The following is a 19,679-nucleotide window of genomic DNA, read 5'->3' on the forward strand; positions in this document are numbered from 1 at the left end:
AAGTATGTTGCTTGTCCAAGTCAGCTTCACGTAGTTTTAAATAGATGCACTTTTTAAAAAATTTCATATTCTAAAAGTAATAATGCCCATTTTCATTTCTGGCATGATGTGTTGGTCAATAAAACAAGTCATATCACAATGGCTAAAGGAAATGAAAGACAATATTTTCATGGAAAATTTTAGCAAATGGAAGATTTTTATCCTTTTGCACTAATTAGGAAGACATGCCATTTTAGCTTGAAAATTAATGACTTTGTGATCTGTAATAGTAGTAATAACTTGGGTGTATTATTGAAGTAGGAAATATAAATCTGGCTTGACATTGTTTTTATTAAAAGAATCACAATACTTTTTTGTCCACATTGCACTTCTGAGCTTAGTATTTGGAAAGGCAACTGACTGTTTATCTTGGATTTTCTGAGCCCAGATTGTGCAGCAAAACCAATGCTAAGGTTACATATGTTTCACCAGTTTTCATTTTGGGCTTTCTTTTGAATCCCTAGTTTTACAGTTGTCAGTAATCGCCTGTTACTTCTGTGAAAGAAATCAGTGTTTCCCTTTCCTGGGCATTACAATTGTCCACTACTCACTGACTGACCAAATAGAGGTCTCAACTAAAATCAGAAATTATCTCTTCTCCAGGAAGCCTTCCTGGTCTAAGATGTCATCCCCCGATCCTTTTTTCCCCTCTCTACTGCTTCCCCAATAATAATAATAATAATGGCATTTATTAAGCGCTTACTATGTGCAAAGCACTGTACATGCGCTTACTCCTATCCACTAAGTACTTAGATACTCTTTCCCTATCCTCACCCTCACTGCACTTATGTACATATCCTTATACTCAGTTGCATCTGCTACCTTTCATTTATTTTAATGCCGATCCACCCCATTAGACTGTAAGCTCCTTGAGAGCAGGGTTTGTCTCTACCAACTGTATTACATTCTTCCAAGCACTTAGCATAGTGCTGTGCTTAAAGTAAACGCTCAATAAATAGTACTGTTGAAACTGGAAGAATTTCTTGACAACAAGGTTGACATTTTTTCTTCCGCGATAGCCTATAGATGAAAGCAGTCAAATGAGTGACCTTCCTGTCAAAGTGACTCATACTGAAACGGGCAAAGTTCTGCTTGGACCAGAAGCACCTAAAGCAAGTCAGTTAGATGCTTGGTTGGAAATGAATCCTGGGTAAGTTGTTAACCCCGAGATACTTTGTAAGTAATCTCTCAGTTTTGGAGACTTTTTTTTTTAAAGGTGTAGATTTTCAATTTCCCTTGATGAAATGGTTGCCACTCATCCTCATTCTAGCACAAACTCTTGGAATGTGTGTACTTGGCTCTGTATAACAATAAAATAATTCCAATTTTTTCCCCCTTTCTCATAGTTATGAAGTTGCTCCTCGATCTGATAGTGAGGAAAGTGATTCTGAATACGAGGAAGAGGTATGTATGTGCATTAATGTTATCTTTACAATTGGCCTGAGAGTATAGGGGAAAGGGAATATAAAATGTGTATGCATAGAAACTCCGATTGAAGGAACTCTGCCTTTGGCAGTGGCTGTTATGTACTAGGCATGCTACCAGCCATGACAGCTTCGCCGGCAGCTGTTATGCCAGAGAGGACTACTGCAGCAGAAGGAGCTTGGAATAAATGGATGCCCTGCAGTCTGGCAGAGAACCGCTGAGGGTTAATAAAGTCTGTCTGTTTCCAAAATGATGCAGGCCTTTAGAGAGGTGGAAAGTTAGGGTGGGGTGAGTGAGTGAGTGAGTGAAAGGGTTTCAGGAATCAGAGTCAAAGGCTATTTCTTTTTTTTATGGTATTTGTGAAGCACTTACTGTATGCCAGACATTGTATTAAGTGCTGGGATAGATACAACCTAATTAGGGTGGACACAGTCCCTGTCCCACGTGGGGCTCACAGTCTTAATCCCCATTTTACAGATGAGGGAACTGAGGCACAGAGAATAATAATAATAATAATGGAATTTTTTAAGCGCTTACTATGTGTGAAGCACTGTTCTCAGCGCTGGAGGGGGATACGAGGTGATCAGGTTGTCCCACATGCATTCAGTTGTATATATTGCGTGCAGAGCACTGTACTAAGCACATGGGGCTCACAGTCTTAATCCCCATTTTACAGATGAGGCAACTGAGGCACAGAGAAGTTAAGTGACTGGCTTAAGGTCACACAGCCGACAAGTGGTGGAGCCGGGATTAGAACCCATGATCTCGGGCTCCCAAGCCCGTGCTCTTTCCACTGAGCCACGCTGCTTCTCTAAGAGAAGTGAAGTGACTTGCCCGAGGTCACACAGCAGACAAGTGGTGAAGCCAGGATTGGAACCCAGGTCCCTTGACTCCCAGGACCTTGCTCTTTCCGCACTAGGCCGTGTTGCTTCTCTGCTGTGGGTCGAGAGTGTTGAGGGACACCTAGAAAAGAACGAAATCAGCAGCTGCGCAGACTTTACTGTCTCTGGGAGCCTTGGGTGCTCTGAGTCCTTTTAACCGGGTCTAGTTTAAGGGGAGGAAATGGGAATTGAGGAAAGGCCGTGATTGGTGGTCTGTTTATAGTTCCGCCTCCTGTAGGGTTCACAGATTCGGTTAATATTTTAATTTCATTGGGTAAATGAATAGAATATTTTATTGCTCTTCGGAAGAGTAATTGTTCATCTATTTAGTATTAAAATGTCAAATTTTTAACACCCAGTAGAAATCCGGGGTTACTAAAGGCATCAGAGAAATGGAAATAAAAAGATGTATAGTGAAGGAAGGTTTCATTTTTTTCTTAGAATCCTATTAATATATTGTCATGTGGTCAGTGCTTACAAGCTGAAAACGATGTTTTATCAACTTCCTTTTCTCCTAGGAAACGGGCAAGTAGTACTGTAAATAAGATTAGCGTTTAACTTGTATTATTTGTCGGGTCAAGTGGGCAGTGACTCTTTGCTTGTTGAGCGTATGAATTTCATAAGGATCAAGGCTTGATTGGAAGATGGAGAAGCAGCTTGGCGTAGTGAGAAACAGCCCAGCCCAGTCGATAGAGCACAGGCCTGGGAGTCAGAAGGATCTGGGTTCTAATCCCGGCTCCGATGCTTGTCTGCTCTTTGACCTTGGGCAAGGCACTTCACTTCTCTGTGCCTCAGTTACCTCATCTGCAAAATGAGGATTAAGACTGTAAGCCCTATGTGGAAAAGGGGCTGTGTCCAACCTGATTAACTTGTATCTACCCCAGTGCTTAATACAGTGCCTGATGCATCGTAAGCATTTAACAAATCCCATTAAAAAAAATCTGACTCGTGTCTGCTGTCCTCACACCCCTTGAGGCTGAAAGAAAGAAGTACAAAGCAGAGCACTTAGCAAGTAAACAGATTATGCAGTATCAGCTACTGATGATTTTGTAGGACAACCATAATGTCAGTTAATATTCATCTGTCAGTGAATAAGGAAGAAAATGACTTCGCTCAGAGCAGGAAAATTTGGCAGGATTCATTTGAAAGAATTAGTCTTTAAAATCGTAGAAAACAGTATTTCAGCAGAGGATACAAGGGATACTTAGCATCACTTTCAGACTATTGAAGTGCTTGCAGTCTACTGTTGAGAGCTGGTGAAATAATGAGTATTTAAAAAAATTACTGACAATCTTTACTGAAGTATTCCAAGCACTTGCAGTCGTTAAAAAACAAACTGTGCAAACTCACTGCTTTTTGCTAACTTCTTTTCATCAAGCATCTGTGATCTTTAGAAACTTAAACCTACAAAATTGCCATTGAAATCAGTGGATACTATTTCATGGAAAGAAGCATGCTGGGGCAGTAGGTATTTGCGTTATGTCATTTTTCAATTTACCTCTTTCTTCTCCAGGATGATGAAGAGGAGTCAAGTAGACAAGAAACTGAAGAGAAGATACTCTTGGATCCAAATAGTGAAGAGGTTTCTGAAAAAGATGCTAAACAGATCATTGAGTGAGTGGCTCCATATACATCTTCCTCTCTTGGAAGTCAAATGACTGCGCCATTCCATTATGTATTTTCATTAAGGACTCTTGCTTAAGAGTGATATCGCAAAATGCACTTCTGGACACATCTGTCTGGCAAGGAGACGGTCAATAGAATGCACCCTATTTATCTTTCCATCGCAGGACAGCCAAACAAGATGTGGACGATGAATACAGCATGCAGTATAGTGCTAGAGGGTCCCAGTCCTACTATACCGTAGCGCATGCGATAGCGGAGAAGGTGGAGAAGCAGTCGGCTCTTCTCATTAATGGCTCACTAAAGCATTATCAGGTAAGAAGTCTGGTTTTTGTGGCCTTTTCATAAGAGATGGAAGAGATCTTTCATTTTTCACTTTAACTTGGGCATGTCATGTACACCGTGGGTACTCAGTAAATATTGATGAAGATTATAATGATGGTTACGTTAACGAAGAATATTGGCGTGAACTCTTAATTGAAAATGGTCCGTGGTGCTGAAATAAAGCAGCGATGTGTCGCTTTCCTAATGTACCCCACTTAAAAGGACAATATTCAAATTAATCACTTCAATTGGAGTTTTATTTTTCTACAGTAGAGATTATTTGCAGACAGTACAGGAATTCCAGAGATAAAATGATAGCCTGGGAGAAAGACTAAAATCCTCTTCTCTGATGAGAATTCCCTATTTCCGATTTTGCCACTCCAAACTACCACAGTTTTATTTTCATCATTGGAGGTCTGTGGCAGTTTTGTTTTCCTCTTTACTTTTGTGAGATGAATTTTCCTTTATGGAATTCTCGCCTAACATTTATTTCAGTTCATGGACATATTGAGGGGATAAACTCTCTCCCCCAGAATTCACAACCGCATTACAGTGCCACAGGGAAGAACTGTGTTTCAGCCTAGAATAAGCAAAGTGGCTTTTGTAAGTGCTAGTTTTGACTAACAAGGCCCGTGCTTTACTAATGTAAAGTAGAGCTTTACTACTGGGAAGCTCTACCTAGTGCAGAATTGAACAAGCCCTGCTTGTTTTAAGGGATTGGTTAATGCCATGGACCATCTGGGTAGACCTGAAGAATCAGTCTTAGGACGCAGAGTATTCCAGGGCAGAGGCAGAAACACCCTCTTTAGTGGTAAAAAGAGAGACTGGCTCATTGATTCAAGTCTATGAAATTGAAGAGTAATTGGGTAACATTGCTTCGCCTTGAAAGGGCAGGCTATGTTTGGGTTTTTTTGTTTTTTTAATGATGTTTGTTAAGCGCTTACTATGTGCCAGGCACTGTATTAAACCCTGGGGTAGACACAGCTCATCAGGTTGGACATAGTCCCTGTCCCTTGTGGGGCTCGCAAGTCTTAATCCCCATTTTGTAGATGAGGTAACTGAGGCACAGAGAAGTTCAGTGAGTTGCCCCAGATCACACGGCAGACAAGTGGCAGGGCCCGGATTACAATCCAGGTCCTTCTGATCCCAGGCCCGTGCTCTATCCACTAGGCCATGCTGCTTCTCAATACTTCTCTACGTGAAAGTTAGGTAGACTAGTCACCTTTCGAAGGAGCAAAGGTAAGTCAGAGGATGGCAGTCCTGGAAGTCCGACCCCACCACAAGTCTCTGAAGCTCTTGGTAAAGGGAAGGCCGCTTGCTCGCCCACCCTGTGTTGTTCAAACCTACAGCCCTCCTAGGAGAGAGTTTATGCAGCACCCTCAGGGCGAGTCATAGCCCGATCATTGGTAGAGCCCATCCCCACAAAGGTGGGCAGGGAATGTGTCTGTTTATTGTTATTTTGTACTCTCCCGAGCGCTTGGTACGGTGCTCTGCACACAGTAAGCGCTCAGTAAGTACGATTGAATGAATAAGTGAATGAATAAATGCCTGATTCAAGCCGTTTCAGGTTGGAAAGTGCTTCGGATTCCACATTTTTTGCTGGAGTTGGAATATAGAGTTCTAAACTGGTGCAAATCTCAAATCTGCCGGAAACGCCAAACAGCAGGCTCAACTGATTTCTTGATCTGATTAACTCACAGCATCTGCCAGGTGCCATTTATTATTATAGGTTCATATTTTAAAATTGTCTTGTGCTGGTGATTTCCCCCGCGCCGCCTGCTCGGGAAACCCCCAACAGCACCAAGGAGTTAAGAAGTCAACCCTTCCCTTCAGTTTGTATTGGTATTAATTACCTGTGCGGATCTTGGATAATTGAAGCAATTATTCTTCGTTTCAGCTCCAGGGCCTGGAATGGATGGTGTCGCTGTATAATAACAATTTGAATGGAATTTTAGCTGATGAAATGGGGTTAGGAAAGACCATACAAACTATTGCACTCATCACTTATCTGATGGAGCACAAAAGACTCAATGGCCCCTATCTCATCATCGTTCCCCTTTCGTAAGTAAAGACATGCACTCCACCCTCCATCTTTCTAGGCATTGCAGATGGCTTATCAACAGCCTGTCCTTGTATTTACTTAATATAGTGAAGTGTGTAGTAGGCTTGCTAAGGACACTGTTCTCAAACTAATTTTTCATTTTCCCCCCTTTGATTGCCTGATATTGGCAGGATGAGCAAGTGTTTTTTTTTTATTAGCCATTAATATTATTCCTAGTTACTTAACACAGTGTACCTTAATCTCTTTCTCTAAATGACCCCAAAAGAGGAAAAGTTGTATTTTATTAACATTCTCTCAATTTTCAGTGATCCACTTGACAAGAGAATTTTGTGCAGCAGATTGTATCCTTAGATGCCTCTCTGGTATTACTATAAGCCAACTTCACTAACTGGTCTGTCATTAACATTGAACTGACTTTTAAATTCTTCTGTATATATTCCTGCAGGAAATCTGTCCGTCTGCATTCATTTCCCACCAGCTCACCCACCAATTGTAGATATCTGTCTGCGAATATGTGTTGTTTATTGAAATTCTGCCATTTGCTTCTGAATTTTGGATGAGCAAGAACAAGATTTCGCTACAGATTATGATATTCATTCATCATTTACTAGGTGGCAAACACTTGTGCTAAGCACTGGGGTAGATACAGTACAAACAGATCTGACACAGTCCCTGTCCCACGTGAGGCTCATAGTCTGGTAGTCTTAAATTTGAGTCTGAGTTGTTGATGACATTTAGAGAAAGTCTGTCAGGTGCAGGGATTTTTATTCCTTAATTCTGAATCTTTCACATTAGTAATGTCCTTGCGATTCAAGTTGTATTTTCTAGAGTCCACTGATTTGATATGAGACAAATTATGCGCCCTGAAGGACAGTGGTTCTCTGTTTTGTTTGTAAGCCTCATCACTCATTTCTAAAGTACTGTCAATTCAAGATCACCATTTTTTTTTACACAATGCTTCTTTGTGGAAATTATTTACTTGGTCTTTCAATACTTTTAAGGTAATTTTTGCTAAGGCGTTTGGTCTGAACTCATATACTGTGTCCAAAAATTCATAATTTTAATTTTGGTTACTCGATTTCACAGTGACACACTATCAGTTTCCTTCCTTTTCCTACCATTATGTTTCCTTTACTGTTCCTATAAGAGTCTCTACACCCACCCACACAGACACGCACCCGCACACACAAAAACACACACACACACACACACACACACACGTATTGTTCTAGGCAGTGCTTACCCCAAACTCTTCTTTACCTACTTTTAACATTGAACATGTAGTTGCAATGTGAGGTACACTGTCAAGGTTCTTTTAAAATGAACTGGAAAATTGTCTGGGTTTGGTCTTCTGTTTTTCCACTGAATCTTACCTTTAGAAACATCCGCGCCAGTGCTATTACTTTTTTTTTCCTGTTCTCTAGGACTTTATCTAACTGGACATATGAATTTGACAAATGGGCTCCTTCTGTGGTGAAAATTTCTTACAAGGTTTGAAGTACTTTTTTATCTGTAAATCTGGAAAAGTAAAAATAGACTGTTTTTTCTTCATTCCCTATGCACATCTGTAAACTGTATTTCGTTGTAAAATTTTGTCATGTACATCATGTACTAAACAGTGAGAGTTAATCATCCCAAGAAGATTACTGTAATAAACCATAATTACTTTCAGATAGTGAAATGCAGAAGAAAATTGTTAATTATCATATTGCAAGGTTTCTGATGAGAGTAATACAAATGATAAATACTGCACATTCAGTGTATTGCTGAATGGTTCACTGTCAGTCTACTGCAGTTCCAACTGTTCCTATAAAGTCAAGCAATTACGAAGAAGACTAGTCTGACTGCAGTACACTGCCATCGAAATGGAGCTTTTCAATCCAGCAACTAATTCTCTAGTACAAGGTTGCTGTAATTTTCTCTGCTCTTCTCCCTCCCTTGGTTTCCATTGGGGAAGCCATTCTGCAGGGATCTGGGAAGTATCAAGAGGTGTGTGATTTCGCTGAGTACTTACTTCATGGATAATGGCCTGACTATGAGAGCGGATGCATATGCACTTAAGCACGTGCCTTTTCCCGCTTAAACAGTGATACCGAGAAGTCATTGTGCAGTTATTTTCAAGGGATTTTGTTTTCTTTCAGGGCACACCAGCCATGCGGCGTTCCCTTGTTCCTCAGCTCCGGAGTGGGAAGTTTAATGTCCTTTTGACTACTTATGAGTACATTATTAAGGACAAGCACATTCTTGCCAAGGTAGATTTTATATTATTCTTTCCCTCCCTAGCTCCATACCATCCTCTATCCAGCTTGAGCTCTCCAAGCAATGGAAATTACTATACGTGGCATGCCCGATGTTGCGTAGGGACCGTCTCTATATGTTGCCGATCTGTACTTCCCAAGCACTTAGTACAGTGCTCTGCACACAGTAAGCGCTCAATAAATATGATTGAATGAATGAATATTGCTGTGTTTGCCAGTTTTGGGCAAGGGACTATTGCAACCATAGACTTCTGCTTCCTATTTATTTTGAGTTTGATCTTGAAACTGTCACCTGTCTCCTCTTCTTATGGATAAATGGTCTTCCACCCTTAGACTGCACAAAAGTTCCTTTCCCCTACCATTATCTCTCTAGAGGTTCTTAACCTGCTTTTGAAGAAATCAGTGGTTTTTGTAGGTGGTTTCTTAGGTAATTCTTCCCCACCACTCCTTCCCATCACGTATGTTGTGCCTGCACTATGAGCTTCAGTTAAATAGTAGCCAGAGCTGAAAGTATTCCATTTTTGTGTCTTTTGAAAACTTTGCTGGAGTTTGTTGAAAGCTGGATTTTTTTTCCCCCAAAGTCCTAAAGTTCTCTATAGATTTCTGGCTGCAGGTTATGTTTTTCCATTTTGGGGTAAGGTGAAACGACATTCACAGGAGTCACAGACTTGGTGGCAGATCCAGCAGCAGAATTGAACCCTCCTAATTTTTCCACCTAGTGATTATGATGATGATGGTATTTATTAAGCACGTCTTATGTCTCAAAAACTGTACTTAGTGCTGGGTTGATACAGGCTATTTAGATCAGACGCAGTTCTTGCCCCACATGTGCTCACAGTCTAAGGAAGAGGGAGAACAGAGAGTTGATCACCATTTAGGCACAGGGAGGTTAGGTGACTTGTTCCTGGCCACGCAGCACCCAAGCCAGCCTAGAACCTGAGTCATTAACCGTGCTGCTTCCCAGTTCTCTGCCTGTCTCCCAAACTAAGCATGAAAATAGCTTTTAATTCCTGCATGCACCATTGCTCCCTTCCCCCTTCCTCCTAGAAACTTGCAAAGAACAATCAGTCAGTACATCAATCAGTCAATCAGTGATGTCGATCAAGTGCTTATTGTGCAGATCACTGAAGTAAGTGCTTGGGAGAGTACAATAAAATAGAGTCTTTGACATGATCCCTACCCTCAAGGAGCTTGGAGTCTATTGAGGAGACAGATATTGAGATGAATTACAAATAGGGAAACCTGCAGAGTATAAGAAGATGTACATAAGGGCTGTAGGACTGGAGTGGGGTGAATATCAGAGTGCTTAAGGGTTATAGGCTCAAGTGCAGAGGGGATGCTGAAAGGAGGATGAACATGGTGGAGAGATGAGAAATTAGGGAAGAGATTTGATTTTAGTAGGGCTCTGAAGGTGGGGAGCATTGTGGTCTGTCAGTTATGAAGGGGGAAGGAGTAAGGATGTGAACAAGAGGTCGACGGAAAGAGATGAAATGAAGGTAAAGGAAATAGGTTTGTATTAGAGGAGCAAAGCGCGTGGGCTGGGTTATAGTGGGAGAGGAATAAAGTTAAATAGGAGGGGTAGAGCTGATTGAGTGCCTTAAAACCAATGATAAGGAGCTTCTATTTGATGTGGAGATGGATGGGCAACCATTGGAGTTTTTTTCAGGAGTGGGGAGATGGGCGCAGAATGCTTTTTTAGAAAAGTGATTCTGGCAGCAGAGTGAAGTATGAAGTGGAGGGGGCGAGACTGGGGACAGGGAGGTCAGTGAGGAGGCTGACACAGTAGTCAAGGTGGAATACCCCAAGTGCCTGAGCCAGTGCCTGAGCCAGCGTAGAAGCAGTTTGGATGGAGAGGATAGGGCGGATCTTAGAGATATTGTGAAGGTAGAACTGACAGGATATGTGATAGACTGAATATACAGATTGAATGAGAGATGAGTTGAGGATAATGCCCAGGTTACAGGCTTGTGAAACAGTGGGGACAGTGTCGTAATTATTTTTAACCTTCATGCCATGTGGAGAAATCCCGTTTTTCAGGCTGCTTCTTCCTGTGCTTCCTCCATTTCTTTAGTAATTCTTCCCCACCACCCCCTCCCATCGTGTAAGTTGTGCCTGCATTATGAACCTAAGTGAAATAGTAGCCAGAACTCAAAATATTCCCATTTGTGTGCCTCACTTCCCATGTTCGCCCTCTCTTCTCCATTGCCTGTGTTTTGGGGGCTATACCCTTAAGCACTTCGATAGTCTCTTATAACCCAAGCACTTACTACAGTGCTTTGCACACAGTAAGCACACCATAAACACCGTTGATTGATTGATTCTGTGGATGCCTTGGGATTTCAAGTGGAGATGTACATCTGTTTGGAACCCTCTCAGTATAAGCAGCATAAAACCTCAGAGTGTAGAAGCTGCTAAGCCCCCTAAATCAGAAGCCTTTCCTGGGAATTGCCACAATTCTAGGGAAAAGATGTGGAGTATTTCAGATAGAGTATTTGTGGAAATGTGCTACCAGGAGAAGCAGCCCCTCCTCCCCCTCTGCATCCCCCCGCCTTACCTCCTTCCCCTCCCCACAGCACCTGTATATATGTTTGTACATATTTATTACTCTATTTTACTTGCACATATTTATTCTATTTTATTTTGTTAATATGTTTTGTTTTGTTGTCTGTCTCCCCGTTCTAGACTGTGAACCCACTGTTGCGTAGGGACCGTATCTATATGTTGCCAAATTGTACTTCCCATGTGCTTAGTACAGTGCTCTGCACACAGTAAGCGCTCAATAAATAAGATTGAATGAATGAATGAGTAGTGGATGGAGATCGAGCCTGGGAGTCAGAAGGACCTGGGTTCTAATCCAGATTCTACCACTTGTGTGCTGTGTGACCTTGGGCAAGTCACGTCACTTCTCTGTGTCTCAGGTACCTCATTTGCAAAATGGGGATTGAGACTGTGAGCCCCATGTGGGGCAGGGACCTTGTTCAATCCGATAAACTTGCATGTATCCCAGTGCCTAGTACAGTACCCGGCACGTAGTAAGTGCTTAACAAATACCATGTAAACAACAAAAAGGGAGAAAAGCAATAGGAAGGTGGGGAGGAGAGCAGGAGTGGAAGGATTTGTTGGGGCCTGTGGACATTCTGGCAGGCATCTTGGTCATGCCATTCATTCATTCAGTCTTATTTATTGAGCACTTACTGTGTGCAGAGCACTGTACTAAGCGCTTGGGAAGTACAAGTTGGCAACATATAGAGACGGTCCCTACCCAACAGCGGGCTCACAGTCTAGAAAGGGGAGACAGACAACAAAACAAAACATATTAACAAAATAAATAGAATAGTAAATATCTACAAGTAAAATAAATAGAGTAATAAATATGTACAAACATTTATACAGGTGCTGTGGGGAGGGGAAGGAGGTAGGCGGGGGGTATGGGGAGTGGGAGGAGGGTGTTCACCTTTTACCTGCATGCTCTTCAGTTTTTATACCTACGTGATTGATTAACATTCTTCTGAAGTCATTTCTTTTCTTCTAAATAATCCTTCCCCAGTACGACCTAGAAAATTTGTCAAGCAATCAGAAGGAGGGACTGGCATGAAAGAAAGAGAAGGATTCTGTGACTGTTGTTTCCTTGCTACTAATCTGGGTTTGGTCAGCCATCACTTGGGTTTTTCATGAGGTGATTTGCCATCCTGCCCATGAAGAACGGAAACAGCCCCATTCCGTAGCTTCACTTGAAGATTTGTTGCTATTAGGTCTCGTAGTTATTTGTTTATGTTCTTTAAAAATTGCACAGCATCTATGACTGAGGGAAAGAAATTGGCTATTTGGCTTTTCCCAGTTCCATTTGGAATGGAGATGGATTTGCATGGTTGTGATTTTTATATATCAAAGTGGCTAATTATCTCTACTATCTTCCTCTGTTACAGATTCGATGGAAATATATGATAGTTGATGAAGGCCATCGAATGAAGAATCATCACTGCAAGTTGACTCAGGTCTTGAACACCCACTATGTGGCTCCAAGAAGGATACTCTTGACTGGGACCCCACTGCAAAATAAACTGCCTGAACTTTGGGCCCTTCTCAACTTTCTCCTTCCCACCATCTTCAAGAGCTGCAGCACATTTGAACAGTGGTTCAATGCTCCATTTGCCATGACTGGAGAAAGGGTACAAATCCACTTTTCTTTTTCTACTAGACCCCTGCCTAAACTGTCACCCACACTATTCTCCCATGCAACTCAGAAAGGCCCGAAGGGGAAATTTAAAGGTCAAGCTGGTGGTGGCCGCACATTGTTTTAAAGATGTGTTTCTCTACCTGTTTGCTCATCAAGACAAGTATCGTTCACCTATTTAAATGCTTAGGTTTGTACTTTCAGTCTGTTTAGGTCATTCATTAGAGTGGTCTAAATCCCCAGGTGCCCAGGACTTGTAGTTGTGGGACTTAGATTGGGCCCCAAGCCCCACACCTAGAAGTAGATAATGGGGTTTTCAGAGCCTCTTTGCCCATCTACCCCCTTTCATTATGGCAAGCACTGTACTAGATTTTGGGGTAGATACAAGGTGATTGGGTTGGACACGGTCCCTGACCCACACAGGGCTCATGGTCTAAGTAGGAGAGAGAATGGATATTCAGTCCCCATTTTGCAGATGAGGCAACTGAGGCACAGAGAAGTTGTGACTTGCGTAAGGTCACAGCATACTGTGTAGCACCCCCCCCCCCCCCCAACAAGAAGAGCAGGTTGTTGTACTTTGGCTGGTCGATCTGGAATGCAACTGCAGGGATTATTTTATTATTATTGGCCATATTACTTATGTACTACGTGAAATGTTCTGATGTAAAGTTTCTCCAGTGATGAGCCAATTTTGAAATACTTCGTTTTGCATCTTTGTGTTCTTTGTCTGACTTGTAGTAACAGTAGCAGCAGCAGCAGTAGTAATAGTAGCATTTAGTGATTCCCCAGAGTTGGCTGGACACTAGCACCTTCATGTAGGAGAATCAGGGAAGGAGAGCGGAGGGGAGTCCTTTCACTCCAAACTTTGGGAGGGTGCATTGTTGCACCATTTCAAATTATAAAAGAAAATATCTCCTTTATCAATTATGCTATTAATTACTGTATCTACACAAATATCTAGACATACATATGTACATATATATATGTATATATATACACACACAAACACACATACAAAAATATATATTTGTTTAAATATAGCCATAAATTTAGACCTATATATGGGGAGAAAAAAGAGATTCTTCAGATTTAAAATTATTTTGCTCAAAACACAAATTTCATACTTAATGTACATTTTAATTACCTTTTCATAGGTGGATTTGAATGAAGAAGAAACTATTTTGATCATCCGGCGTCTCCACAAAGTGCTTAGACCCTTCTTGCTGAGGAGACTGAAAAAGGAAGTTGAATCCCAGCTGCCAGAAAAGGTGTGTGGAATGTTTGAATGTTGTTTGCAGTTGTTCTTAAAGAAAGCCTGGGTGAAAGTGTGGCCATAAAACAGTTTGTTCACAAAATGTGTTGCTGTAATTACAAGCTTCATTAAAATAATTTTGAGGCACTTGATTTTTTTCTACAAAAGAACAAAAGCATTTAATGTAGATAATGATGTAAATTCCATGTTTTCCAAATCACTTCAAAAAAATTTTTTTGGCAGTTTCAAACTAGAATCATCAAATCCAATAATGTCCATTGGATTTTAGATTCTATTACTGCCAACTATCGTCATCATCATCCAAAAGCATAAATGGGCCTGTTTGTACAAAAGCAGTATTCTAAACATGTCAGAATTGTTCTGCTTAATGATGAATATGAGCTTTGTGGCTTCAAGGTACAGGTGTTATTTTAAGGTGAGCCTCTAGAGAATTGTACTTTTACAGTAATAATAGTATTTTTTAAGTACTGTATGCAGAGCACTCTACTAAGCGCCAGAAAAGAGTGTATAAGTGGGAATTAGCCGCGGACCCTGTTCCTTGACGACTCACCCACTGGGGTTTTTTTAATGGCATTTGTTAAGCACTTGCACTTACAGTGTCAGGCACTGTACTAAGCACTGGGGTAGTTACAGGTTGATCAGGTTGTACCACAGTCCATGACCCACATGGGGCTCATAGTCCTAATCCCTGTTTTATAGGTGAGGTAACTGAGGCAAAGGAAAGTTACTTGCCCAAGGTCACACAGCAGAAGAGTGGCTGAGTCAGATTAGAACCCGGGTCTTCTGACTCCTGGGCTTATGCTCTATCCACTTGCCCATGCTGCTTCTTCAGTTGTGTCTCAGGATGTTCAGTACTTGTTTGGTCATTATGATGTTGATGGTGCCAAAATACCTGATGGGGTGTGATAAAATAGTTTAAAATTTGATTCTTATCCTACAGTGACATATTGTCCAATTATTTAAGAAGTTAAGGTCTTATGATCTGGTTTTAATCCTTTATAAGCCTGAGACTATTTTTGGCTTAGTTCTCTTTTGCATTTTGAGTTTTGGTAAGTTTCCAAACTTAGAGAAATGATCCCCAAACCACAGAGTTTAGTTTGTTTTCATTAGGTGCGGCATAAAACTGGTCTCAGATACAGAAAAGGATCCCCAGTATTTAGTATTCCTCTCACATTAGGGGTTCCTTTAGTTTCCTATGGACAGTAAGCTCCTTGTGGGCAGGGAATGTGTCTACCACCTGTTATATTGTACTCTCCCAAGCACTTAGTACAGTGCTCTGCACGCACTAAGGGCTTAATAATGATTGTTTGATTTTTTTTTATTCTCCTAATGCTGATTTTCTTGGCCATATTATTTATTTACTACGTGAAATGTTCTGATGTAAAGTTTCTCCAGTGATGAGCCAATTTTGAAATACTTCATTTTGCATCTTTGTGTTCTTTGTCTGACTTGTGGTAACAGTAGCAGCAGCAGTAGCAGTAATAGTAGCATTTAGTGAGTTCCCACTTGGTGCAGTGCACTGTAGTAAGCACTTGGGTAGTACAGAATAAAAAAGTGACCCATTCCCCTTCCACTCTAAAACTATGAGCCCTTAGAGGGTCAGGGACTGGGTCTGAGTCTCACCTGTGTATTTTTTCCCCAGTGCTTAGTACAGTGCCCTGCACACAGCAGGTGCTTAATAAATTTTACTACTACTTACAAAGAGCTTATAAAAATAAATATTTAAAAGTAGTGATCAAAATAGAGTTGAAATATATACATGAGTTCTAAGGAGGATGTAAATCAAATCGTAAATGCTAGAGTTGGCTGAGGGATGATATGGCTCAGGGTGACGGGAATATAATCAGAGAAAGCTTAATGGAGGAGGTGGGATGAATTCACTCAGTTCAGTTTAAAGGGGGTTTGGCATGAAACAGCAAGGATGCTGCTTACTTTTTGGTGCATAAATTATTTTCGTTAAAACCCTCATTTCTTAACCTTCAGGAATAGAGATAACTAAATATAAAAACCGATTACATGCTTTTCTCCTCAGTACTCTGGTTAATCTCCAGCAGCCTTTCTTACACATTCTTAAATTCATGTTGAAAATTACTGTCTTTGAGTTTGTGCTCTTCCTTCTGAATTTTCTTTGTCTTTATTTAGCATGATGGCTTTAACTTTTTAACAAGAAGGCCCAGCTTCCTAGATGTTCTGTTTAAGATCAGCGAAAGTAACAATATTGCTACCAAAACCTTCAGAGCCAAATGAGTTCAGGGATACAGCATATTTTAGAAGTGACACTTAGGAGTTGTGTATAATTAAACGTAAACATTTAACTCCAGACAGCCATCCTTCATTATAAACCACTGGGGCCTCCCCAATCTCCTAAAGGCTTTAAAAGTCAGCCCCTGAAGGGAATGAGGCTTCCATTGTGCGGTGGCCTCCGATAGCAGCAGTGTGGCTGTGTCCTCTGAGACCGTAAGCTTACCGTGTCTGTTTGTTATACCAAGCGTTTGGTACAGTGCTCTGCACACAGTAAGTGCTCAATAAATACGATCGAATGAATGAATGAATGGTAGGGGGCAGCCTCATGGTCCAGAGCCTCCAATTTTATAGGGTCTCTTGACTATATTGTTCTCGTTCTTGGCCCATCTACTGCTTCTGCAGGGAATGGGGCTTCCATTGCTCAGTTTGTGTCTGGTCTGGAGTATAGCGTGTGTCACACCCCCAGCTCTCCTATACCGTGGGGGTGGCATTCTCGTAGAACCCCAAATTCAGAATAATAATAATAATTTTGGTTTTGTTAAGTGTCTACTGTGTGTCAAGCACTGTTCTAAGCGCTGGGGTAGATACAAGTTAATCAGTAAAAGCCGGGTACGGTGGAAGATCTGAGTGTTTGAACAAAAGATTCAAAATTGTACTAGTGGGATATATGTTAATAAAATTATAATCTATGAAGTTATTTATTCCTAAACTAACTCAGTATTCAACATCCTATTTTGTAAAACAAGTAGAGGACACCATGGGCAATCACTCTAAAATTGCAAAGCATTGCAACTTAAGTTTAGGAGAGGAAGTTAAAAAAAATAATTCTATGTTCAGTGCAAGATTGTTGAGAACAATGAGCCTTGCTGCAGAATCTGGGCCAGGATAATTACGGAATTTGGAATTTGCCAAGGAAACAAGATTCACAACTACCACTACTTAGACCAATTCCCATGTGGTGCATAATGAGTACATGTGATCAACGCTGTGGTGTTATATAAGAAATCAGAGGCAGCATCAGCCAATACCCACAACCTCGTGTCCTGTCAGGTGGAAACTTAGCTTCTTGCAGTGTCATCAACTCCATTTCCTTCTGCAACACAATTTTTGGGAAAAATTTAACATCCATGATGATTGAGAGAGTGTAATCCTAACTTGTGAAATCTCCCAAATTCAGAATGACTTGCTTCAGATGGCAAAGTGAAAAGACTTCTCTGCTCTCTGTTGTCTGGCCCTTCCTTTTGGACATGAGAAATGTCATACTCATGCATTTCAAAAAACGGCGTAGATATTTTGAGATTTCTTTTTTCGAAGTGTCCAAAGACAGTTGCAGTATTGGCACCATATTACTGGATCAAGTTAAGTAGTTGTGGTGACTTTTAAAAAGACAAAAAAGTGACCAGGGATTCAAATTCCACATTTTTCAATTACATTCTATCTTTTAAAAATTCCATATTCATCTCTAGCCATGAGATAATCTGCCGTGATGTTTCTTTGAAAAGGTTAAAATCTGAAAAAAAAGCCAACAAGTTCTGGATAGGGCATAAGGTTATTTTGGGCCCAAATTTAGAATATTTCCTCTTTTTTCTCCATATTTCTTCCCTTTTCTGAAAAAGGGCCAGTTTCCCTCTAATCTGATTTGGTACAGTGGAACTGTTGACACAAGATGTAATGACGGTTCCATCTGGTCTGACAAGTTCTTTCTAAAGAAGCTATTAAATGAATATTCAATTTATCTTCGTCTGTGACCTCTTCCTCCTGGCCCTTGGAGCTGAAAATAACCCGATCACTTTTTTAATCAGTTTATTAAGCATTTGGCAGCTTGCTGATTTACTTTTAATCACATTATGCAAGATTTCTAGACATTAATTTGACCTTATTTGGAAAGTGACCCATTTTTATTATTTAACAAAGCAAAACAATGAGGCCAGACTGTATACATTAGGCACTCTGTGGAGATCCAGCAAGTGTATGATAAAGGGCAGGCGAGTTCTTTTTGTTATTAGTTGCTTTTATATTAGTGGTGGTGGTAGTAGTAGTAGCATTTATTGAGCACCCGTTTGGTGCAGTGCACCATACTAGGTGCTTGGGAAGTGACACATTCCCTGCCCACGAGGAGCTTACACTCTGTGGGGGAGCCAAACAAAAATATTTACAACCAAAGTGGACAAAATAAATAAAATGAGTAGACAAACACATATATAATGATAGTAATTGTGGTATTTAAGTGCTTACTATGTGTCAGGCACTGTACCAAGTGCTGGGATGGATACAAGCAAATCGGGTTAGATACAGTCGCTGGCCCACATGGGGCTGACAGTCATAATCCCCATTTTACAGATGAGGTAACTGAGACACAGAGAAATTAAGTGACTTACCCAAAGACACACAGCAGACAAGTGTCAGAGCCAGGATTAGAACCCAGGTCCTTCTGATTCCCAGGCCTGTGCGCTCTCCACTGGGTCGCTCTGCTTCTCCATGGGCAAGCACATATATGTTTATGGTGCATGCCTATTTAACTGGAAGCACATGTAGCTTCCCCCTCATCATCAGGAAGTAATATTTCCTTGAAGGACAATTCCATAGACAATCATGGTATACAAATAATCTCTCTCTCTCCATCCACTTTTTATCTTGGGAGGGAATGGACTATACCTAAGTACTTAGTACAGTGTTCTTCACACAGTAAGCATTCAGTTAATATCACTGAATGATTGATCCTTTTTTTCAAAAAAACAGTGACAGCATAAACTAGTATATTTCATTTGAGTTGTATCATTGTATACAGCCATTTTTGACCCTTTGAAATATGCTTTGCAAATGTAACAAGGAATATCACAACGTATTAGCCATTGTTTGACTTTTTTTTAAAGCCTTTCAGTTCAGGTAGTGTAGGGAGAAGGGACTATTAAAAATCCATTGTTGGTTATTTTGTTAGAAAACATTTATATAATTGCAAATCACCCTCCCTCAGATGTGTTCAGAACAAGAAATTACTGTAGACACTTGCCCCAACAATAACTTTTTGAGGTAGCCATTGTAAGAAATGATTAGTGTAGTTTGACTACATCCCTTCTTCCTCCCTACCCCAGGGCATACCCTCTTTCATTCATTCATTCAGTCGTATTTATTGAGCGCTTACTGTGTGCAGAGCACTGTACTAAGCGCTTGGGAAGTACAATTTGGCTTCTTGACACTAGCAAGGGCACTGGTGTTTAGAAGAAGAACCATAATCCATTGATCAGTGGTATGGAGCGTGTACGGCATGCAGAACTCTGTACTAAGCGCTTGGGAGAATACAGCAGAGTCGGTAGTCACGTTCCGTGCCCACAGTGAGCTTACAGTTTAGAGAGGGAAGCAGCAATTAATATGAATA

General features: G+C 40.9%; 1 protein-coding gene across 7 annotated transcripts in view; it reads left to right on the forward strand.

Moving 5' to 3' along the window:
* The window catches only part of SMARCA2 (SWI/SNF related, matrix associated, actin dependent regulator of chromatin, subfamily a, member 2), a 179,835-nt gene that overhangs the window by 62,777 nt on the left and 97,379 nt on the right, over positions 1-19,679 (forward strand). For all 7 annotated transcript variants that reach the window (XM_038769627.1, XM_038769629.1, XM_038769625.1 and 4 more), the window contains 9 exons: positions 1,059-1,189; positions 1,386-1,443; positions 3,859-3,959; positions 4,136-4,283; positions 6,190-6,353; positions 7,779-7,845; positions 8,496-8,606; positions 12,539-12,781; positions 13,941-14,054. In XM_038769627.1, coding sequence (XP_038625555.1) covers positions 1,059-1,189; positions 1,386-1,443; positions 3,859-3,959; positions 4,136-4,283; positions 6,190-6,353; positions 7,779-7,845; positions 8,496-8,606; positions 12,539-12,781; positions 13,941-14,054 — 1,137 coding nt within the window. The remainder of the gene's footprint in view (positions 1-1,058; positions 1,190-1,385; positions 1,444-3,858; positions 3,960-4,135; positions 4,284-6,189; positions 6,354-7,778; positions 7,846-8,495; positions 8,607-12,538; positions 12,782-13,940; positions 14,055-19,679) is intronic.

This window comes from Tachyglossus aculeatus, chromosome X4 (assembly GCF_015852505.1).
Source record: "Tachyglossus aculeatus isolate mTacAcu1 chromosome X4, mTacAcu1.pri, whole genome shotgun sequence".
Classification (NCBI taxonomy): domain Eukaryota; kingdom Metazoa; phylum Chordata; class Mammalia; order Monotremata; family Tachyglossidae; genus Tachyglossus; species Tachyglossus aculeatus.